Below are 9,104 nucleotides of genomic sequence, written 5' to 3' on the forward strand. Positions count from 1 at the left end.
CCTCTCGTTTAACAGAAAAACTGAAATCTGAGGTCCGCAACGTTCCAACAGCGCCCGCTTGTGGGCGCCCGTGACGTCCTGCTCGTGGGCGCCTGTCGCGTGGTTTGATCCCGCAGGACCTCGCCCCGCCCGCCCTTAGCCGCCTCCGCTGGGGCATTCTACCACTGGGCCAAAACCCAGCACCTTATCAATCCTTATTTAGCATTTTTTAAAGATCATTTATTATGGGCTGAGATTGTGGCTCAGCAGTGGAGCCCTTGCCTAGCGTGGGCGGGACCTAGGTTCGGTGCTCAGCACCACATAAAAATAAAGGCATTGTGTTGTGTCCTTCTACACCTAAAAAAATGAATGTTTTTTTAAGAGATCATTTATTATGTACATACATATTTAGAATTGTTATATGTTCTTGATGTAGTAATTCCTTATCATTTAAAAATAACCCTCTAGATCCCCATAATATTCCTGATTGTGAAATCTGCTTTTTTTCCCACTATACTTATATGGCTACTTATCTTTTCTTTGGTTAGTATTTCTCTTGCATAAAACAACATCTCCTGTAGAAACCAACTATCTGCATTTACCAAGAGAGAGTGACATGGGTACCAGTTTTTTCTTGTGGGTTTTTAGCACATGACAGTAGAATCTATTCTGGCACAACTATAAAAGCATGGAATATATGTTGTTTTACTGTAAATTATACGCATACTATGTTGGCAGCAGCCATATATATCTCATCTTTTTAAAATTTTTTTAAAATTTATTTTATTTTATTTTTTTTATTGGTGGTTCAAAACATTACAAAGCTCATGATATATCATCTTTCATACATTTGACTCAATTGGGTTATAAATTCCCATTTTTACCCCAAATATAAATTGCAGAATCACATCGGTTACACACTCACGTTTTTATATAATGGCATATTAGTGACTGTTGTATTCTGCTACCTTTCCTATCCCCTACTATCCCCCCACCCCTCCCCTCCCATCTTCTCTCTCTACCTCATCTGCTGTTGTTCAATTCTCTCCCTTGTTTCTCCCCCCCCTTTCCCATCACAACCTCTTATATGTAATTTTGTGTAACATTGAGGGTCTCCTACCATTTCCATATGCTTTCCCTTCTCTCTCCCTTTCTCTCCCCCCACTCGTCTTTGTTTAATGTTAATCTTTTCCTCATGCTCTTCCTCCCTGTTCTGTTCTTAGTTGCTCTCTTTATATCAAAGAAGACATTTGGCATTTGTTTTTTAAGGATTGGCTAGCTTCGCTTAGCATAATCTGTTCTAATGCCATCCATTTCGCTGCAAATTCTATGATTTTGTCATTTTTTAGTGCTGCGTAATACTCCATTGTGTGGCAGTATCCCTATAGTACGCTCTTTTAAGATCCTCAGGGAATAGTCTGAGAAGGGCGATAGCTGGGTCAAATGGTGGATCCATTCCCAGCTTTCCCAGGAATCTCCATACTGCTTTCAAAATTGGCCTCACCAATTTGCAGTCCCACCAGCAGTGTACAATTGTACCCTTTTCCCCACATCCTCGCCAACATTTATTGTTGTTTGACTTCCTAATGGCTGCCAATCTTACTGGAGTGAGATGGTATCTTAGGGTGGTTTTGATTTGCATTTCTTTGACTGCTAGAGATGGTGAGCATTTTTTCATGTACTTATTGATTGATTGTATGTTCTCCTCTGTGAAGTGTCTGTTCAGGTCCTTGGCCCATTTGTTGATTGGGTTATTTGTTATCTTATTGTTTAATGTTTTGAGTTCTTTGTATATTCTGGATATTAGGGCTCTATCTGAAGTGTGAGGCGTAAAAATTTGTTCCCAGGATGTAGGCTTTCTATTTACCTCTCTTATTGTTTCTCTTGCTGAGAAAAAACTTTTTAGTTTGATTAAGTCCCATTTGTTGATTCTTGTTATTAACTCTTGGGCTATGGGCGTCCTATTAAGGAATTTGGAGCCCGACCCCACAGTATGTAGATCGTAGCCAACTTTTTCTTCTATCAGATGCAGTGTCTCTGATTTTATATCTAGCTCCATGATCCATTTTGAGTTAACTTTTGTGCATGGCGAGAGAAAGGGATTCAGTTTCATTTTGTTGCAAATGGATTTCCAATTTTCCCAGCACCATTTGTTGAAGATGCTATCCTTCCTCCATTGCATGCTTTTAGCCTCTTTATCAAATATAAGAAAGTTGTACTTTTGTGGATTGGTTTCTGTGTCCTCTAGTCTGTACCATTGGTCCACCCGCCTGTTTTGGTACCAGTACCACGCTGTTTTTGTTACTATTGCTTTGTAGTACAGTTTGAACTCTGGTATCGCTATACCTCCAGATTCACATTTCCTGCTTAGAATTGCTTTTGCTATTCTGGGTCTTTTGTTTTTCCATATGAATTTCATGATTGCTTTATCTGTTTCTACAAGAAATGCCATTGGGATTTTGATTGGCATCTCATTAAACCTGTAGAGAACTTTGGGTAATATTGCCATTTTGATGATGTTAGTTCTGCCTATCCATGAACAGGGTACATTTTTCCATCTTCTAAGATCTTCTTCTATCTCTCTCTTTAGAGTTCTGTAGTTTTCATTGTATAAATCTTAATCAGCTCTCTTGATGGCTTCATTTCTCTTGTGCTTGATATAATTTTGTGTTGTTTGCTTAATAGGCTGTTCTGTTACCATCTAAGACTATTTAAGTCAACTCTATATGTTTCTACAAAGATGACATTGCCTATGGATGCAATAAGTATATAATAAGCATTCTCATACACACTCTCCAAATGAAGCATTCATTAAAATTTTGTCATATTTCTTCCGATTACTCTTTAGAAATGAATAAATAGAATTCTACAGATACACCTAAAGCATACATTCTGCATCTCTTCTCAATGTACAATTAAGAATTTTAGAGGCTGATATGCATTATTCTATCACATCATGTTAAAACAGAAGTTTATTCTAAATATCAAGATATTGCACTTCAAAAGAGGTATAAGTGACATGCAGACTCTGAATATGAGTTTTCTGATAACTGGTTAGCAACTTTTAAACACCATCCATATCAAGGCTATCAAGATGTTTGGGGTTTATTTTTTATGTGAGTAATAAAATGTTGAACTATTTATAGATGAACTATCTTCCCTGCTCCAGTTGGGCCTTTTAAAGGCAAAAAGACCACAAGAGAAGTGTGTGTGTTCTACTGTTTCTCTTTCTCTGCTACTTATTCTTCTTCTTGTTACATCCCTCTGTATCTTTGTTTCTAAACCACTGTATTGGACATGTTCCCGAGGAGATGGTATAGAGAGCAGAACAATGCTTTTTGCTTGTTCTGCCGTGGTGACTTGAATGCTCCTGTATGCACTTGCCAGTATTGTAGAGTTGATTCCAACTAATTTTACAAAACTTATGCTGACTCCTATCACTTCAAGGCTATACAGTCATTGCTTATTTCTTACAGCATTCTAGCCTTAAGATTTTTCTTTAAAGGGATTTTGCAATCAAAACTAAACACTTGGAAACTCATTTACATTTCTATGCTTTTATTTACAACATCACTCCAAATGATCTCTTCTTCCATTTCCATTTGTTTGGTCCACATTTTCTTTCCTTGCCAACTTAAAAAAAAAATTGATGTGGCTTGTAGAAGTGGCAGAGGCACACTCTTAGTAATTGTAGAACCATTGGTTCCAATTCCAAGTAGTTCAAGAAGGCTTCCCTGTCTATTGGCCACCACATACACACTGACTTGTAAGATCTTTTTGTACTCTGATCCCTCTCTCAGAATTTGCATGCCGAGAGGATTTTGACCAGTTAGCATCAATATGACAGGCATGTCTAAGGAGATCTCTTCTTCTAAACTCTGTACAAATCTTTTGCAGAACAGGGATGAAATTACATCTATTTTTACCCCTGACATTGATGTATTGATAATATTGGTACCCAAGACCAGATAGCTGCCACATGGGAGGAAAGAGTACTATGATTTTATTTATAGAGTAGAAAGATGAACTACAGAGGCTGCTGGACTCACAATGGTAGTTTCCTCTAGTCCATGCCATGGTGAAGTCAAAGCCCACTGTCTAATTCTGAAAACAGATTCCAGATGATGAACGTTTTAAGATTCAGATTTGAATCTTGTGACCCACTTTAGTCATGGGGTCAGCTTGAGAATCCATGTGTCCCAACCCCATGTCCAGTGCTCTTTCCAATCTAGCGCTTAAAGGTTCTGAATCACAATGTCCCAAGTGTTTTAGTCACTTCTGTGACCAAAAGATCTGACAAGAACAATTTTAGGGAGGAAAAGTTTATTTGGGGGCTCACAGTCACAGAGGTTTTAATCCATAGACAACAGACTCCATTCCTTGGGGCCTGACGTGAGACAGGACATCAACAGAACCGTGTGTGGCAGAGGAAAGCCACTGGGAACATGGTGCCAGAAGCGAAGAGTTCCCCTCTCACCAAGGAAAAATATGTATTCTCAAATCATACTCCAATGATCCACCTCCTCTAGCCACAGTTACCTGACTTCAGTTACTCTTATAACCCATTTTTTTTCTAAATCTTCTTGCATTGTCTTACACATGAGCTTTTTGAGGACACCTCATATCTAAATCATAATACCAAGATTTCAACTTTTGGAATACAGGTCAGGGCAAGAGGTAAATCACTGCTTGCCAGTTCTCAGGATGGAAGGCTCTTATTTAAACCACTAAAAAACCCCCCATGGCCAACTGGTCACCATGCCATGGGCAAATTCTACCATTTTTTTTTGTGAGCTGTTTTTTTTTTTTTATGTAGGGCAGTAAGGACATTATTTTCCCAAACCCAAAGAATTCAATAACATTTAAAAGTAGTAAAACTCCATCAGAACCAAACTTTCTTTGTACAACAATTGCAACATGATTCTCAGAACATAGCCTGAGAGAGAAATTGCAACATGATTCTCAGAACATAGTCTGAGAGAGAAATAAGGAATCATTAATTTTTTAAATAACTTTTGGTAGAAAACAATCATAAATAAGAGGTTTAGCATTTTGGACAACAATTCTTTCCATTGAAATGAAAAAATACAAAGAAAAGATTCAGAGGAAGATAGGATAAGAAATTTATTGAAAATATCAGTAAGAATGGAAATGTTCTTATTTCATCCTGGTTTCTCTAAGAAAAGCAAGACAATCCAGTTTAAAATAAATACATTTGAAGACCATGAGTAATTTCAGAAGCACAGGCTGGAATTAAAGTAGACAGCTGTCAAGTGTGTTGACTCCCCCAAATACATCAAATGGACCAGAGCACAGGTTCTTCATCCCTGCTCCACTCTGCTGCCTGACATCTCCAGGGATCCCTGAGGAAGGCTGTCTCCACATTCATCCTCCTCAGGAGTGTCCTGCAGAGCCCGCTCAAGCACTAGCTTGAGGTTCTGACGCTGCAGCCGCTGCCTAAAGGAGCCAACAAAGAAATAAATGATGGGGTTGGTGCAGCTGTTAACACAAGAAAAGACATTTGAAACTAGATAAAGACAAGTGTATGCATCAAAATCGACGGAAATCCAGTCTGACAGAAATAAATAGATGCCAAAGGGCAGTTCACAGAGGATAAAGACCAGCAATGTGAGCAGGATGGTCACATACAGCTTGGTCAGTGTCTTATGCCTAGAACCACAAAGGATTCTCCACAGCAGGGCCAGGCTGGACCCTGAGAAAGTCACAAATAAAACAATCAGCCATGCAGTTATGATTAAATCAACTTTTACACACCAATGAACTCCACTATTGATAATCAAGGTAGAACAATAGACCATGTCCAGGACGCCCCAAAACATGGACAGGGCCCAGAGCAGGGCACACATGACAGCTGACATGTGTCTAGGGCGGCGACAGCGATACCAGATGGGCCACAGGGCCGACAGGCAGCGCTCAGTGCTAATAGTACTAAGAATGCTCAGGCCTGCGATGTAGGAAATGACTCCCCCAGTTCGTACGATGTCATATGTAGGGACAGAGAAGTGAAAGAACATTTTGACGATGTCCACCAGGAAAGCAGTGATATGGAAACAGAGAAAGAAGAAGTCAGAGGCAGCCAGGTTTAGGATATAGACTGAGAAGGCATTTCTGCGCATGCGGAAGCCCAGGAGCCAGAGCACAGAGGCGTTTCCTGTCAGTCCAACCAGGGCAATGAGGAGGGCCAGCACTTTTGGAAGAAGGTTATTCCTGTCACAAGTTGGAGGAAGGTGCTGGTAACTTCCATTGGTTGGTGTGGCTTCTGTACTCCAAGCTGTGATGCTTGGATCCAGGCTCTCCATCTCTGCATTGGTGCCCCTGGGAAAAAAACAAGACTCAAGGGCTAAGGAACTAACAGACACTTCTCAGAAGATAAGCAATCGATCAACAAAAATATGAAAAAAAAAAACTGCTCAACTGCTCTAGTAATTAGAGAAATGTAAATCAAAACTACTCTAAGATGTCATCTCACTCTAGTCAGAATGGCGATTATCAAGAACACAAGAAATTAAAAATGTTGGTGAGGATGTGGGGAAAAAGACACCCTCATACATTGCTAGTGGCACTGAAAATTGGTGCAACCACTCTGAAAGGCAGTATGGATATTCCTTAGAAAACTTGGAATGAAACCACCATTTGACCCAGCTATCCTGTTCCTTGGTTTATACCCAAAGGATTTAAAATCAGTATTCTATAGTAACGTAGCTACATCAATGTTCATAGCAGCTCAATTCGCAATAGCTAAACTGTGGAGCCAACCTAGATGCCCTTCAATAGATGAGTGGATAAAAAATACTATGGTGTATATACACAATGAAATATCACTTAGCATTAAAAGAAAATAAAATTATGGCATTTTCAGGTAAATGGATGGAGTTGAGAATATCATGCTAAGTGAAGTAAGCCAATCCCCCCAAAAAAACAAAGGCTGAATGTTCTCTGATAAGTGGTTGCTGATCCATAATGGGGTGTGTATGTGGGAAGAATGGAGGAAGTTTGGACAAAAGGGAGGTGGAGAGGGAGCATGGGGGTAGGAAATATGGTGCAACCAACGCAATGAAAAGTTGTGCTCCATTTGGGTACAATAAAGTGAAATGCATTCTGCTGCCATGTATAACTAAATAGAACAAATACAAAAATATTAAAAAAGCAAGACTTGTCACTTGTTGCGTGAGGTCAGTTTATCAGATCACCCTGATATGTGGAAATTAGTTATCTCCATTTTAAAGAAGAGGAAAACAAGATTGCAGAGATGAAGGAACCTACTAAGAGTGGGGGATTCTTGAAATATGGATTCAAATTCAACACTCATTGTCTAAAAAGTTTCTGAGCTCTCTAACCTGAAATTAAATGACATGGAAATATATTATGATCCAAACCTCCACTCATGGGGTAGAGTTAAGGACTAGTTAGCACTGCTCTGCCTTGGCACTAAAGTTTGCTATTAGGTGCAGGAATTGAGATAGACACAGGTTACATCCCAGATCATGACATTCCCTTGCCTATGAGTGTTCCATCCAAGGAGAAGAAGACCTGGATTTATATCCATGAGGGGAATGTGAGCTTCGGGTAGGACAGGAGAGGATGGTTAGGTTTAAAAATACCTCACTGTGTCAGACATTGGAGACAGGATCACTTTTTAATCCCTGGTGCTTAGCTTTATGTGTGGCCCACATATTCTCAATACTCATTGAAGAATGAATGGATTAATGAGGAGGCTTAAAGTGTTGGTGATTTGGGTTAAATAGAAAGTAAAATTGGAAATAAAATCCTTTGACATGCATATAATGAGATGAAGGAAATATCATTCATCATAATTCTTATTGTGAACAACAGTGGATATATTCACAATGACTTGCAAGTCCCCAAATAACTGTTGTTGATGGCTGATATGCCTTTGAAGTGAGCATTTAAATGACTTTTTCAGCACCTAGAGGCATTTTGGTTCACAGTGTATGTGTCAGATTTGTGTTTTAGCAAAATTGCTTACCCTCTGAAGAGGGTATAATAATGGATGAGGTTTTGGAGCCACTGAAAAGAAATGTTTTAAATAAGGGGATATCTATGGAGGACTACTGAGAGGTGGATACAATATAAACTCACTCCATTCTCTCCCAGGTGATCCTTATTTACATTTTCTTTGTTGACAAAAGCTTTTGTGTGAGAGGAGTGTATGTGGGTAAATAGAAAAAGTTGAGGGATGGGAGTGTAAAGAGATTGCTCAAGCAGATTTCCATTAAGGAAAGAGGACAAGATCATACTGTAATGATTAACAGGAGCTGATTGAGAGTTTATTGGATAATTTTTCTTTGAACTCTCTCAAGTGTTATGAGGTAAGAATTAGTATTTTTCACATTTTTTACCATGAATGGAATCAGAGCAAAACAGGATGAGCAATAGCCCCTGCCTTTTTTCCCCATACAGTGTAGATTTGAAAACCCAGGTTCTACACTTTGAGCAGTACTTTGGATCCACCACCACTGTGTGTCCATTATATGTGGATGAGGGAAAAGCAGAGGAGTAACTCCCAGGTTACATCCCAGATGGCAATCAAAATTGTGGCTGAGATAAAATCTAATGTATGCAAACTTCAGAAACAGACAAGAAGAGAAGTCAATCTAACAGAGAACAAAAGAGGTGGGTGAAAGGCAGTTAGGAGAAGATATGAGAAATGAGAAGTCCTCTCCTGTCTCACAAAGGCAGCCACGACTTCAGAACACAGAGCACTCAAGAGGGGGGGGAGGCTTCTGAGTGGAAAAAGGTCACATTCTCCTCTTTTGGCCTGTAGAGGAACCTCAGACAAGATCCTTCTTGAATTTTCTTTGAAAGATAATTCCCCCCAGCATTGCTTGGCTTGAACAGGAAATAAGGGGAAAAAACAGAAGTTCTGCTTGCCATACTCAAGGCACTTTACAGTTTGTACATCTGTTTTTAGAGTGTGGTGTATTGGTCTTTCTCATGAAAACTGAAGCTCTCTAAAGACTATGCCATGTCTGTTTTATTTACTACTATATCCCGAGATTTAGCTTGTGTTTTTAGAGACCGCCTATTGTAGTATTCTCACGTAAAAAGAAACAGACTTAAACAAACAAACTTCTCTGAAATGG

General features: G+C 39.3%; 1 protein-coding gene across 1 annotated transcript; it reads right to left on the minus strand.

Annotated features, from left to right (window-relative positions):
- Positions 1–5,300: 5,300 nt before the first annotated feature.
- Positions 5,301–6,299, minus strand: LOC143389591 (mas-related G-protein coupled receptor member X1-like). The gene has a single exon (XM_076842551.2). It carries the CDS (start codon positions 6,297–6,299, stop codon positions 5,301–5,303), a length of 999 nt encoding a protein of 332 aa, XP_076698666.2.
- Positions 6,300–9,104: the final 2,805 nt, after the last annotated feature.

The sequence above is a fragment of the Callospermophilus lateralis genome, chromosome 2 (assembly GCF_048772815.1).
Source record: "Callospermophilus lateralis isolate mCalLat2 chromosome 2, mCalLat2.hap1, whole genome shotgun sequence".
NCBI lineage: Eukaryota > Metazoa > Chordata > Mammalia > Rodentia > Sciuridae > Callospermophilus > Callospermophilus lateralis.

What these genes read in the sequence shown, in the direction of transcription:
- LOC143389591 (XM_076842551.2), bottom strand. Translation starts at nt 6,299, where the DNA reads ATGGAGAGCCTGGATCCAAGCATCACAGCTTGGAGTACAGAAGCCACA.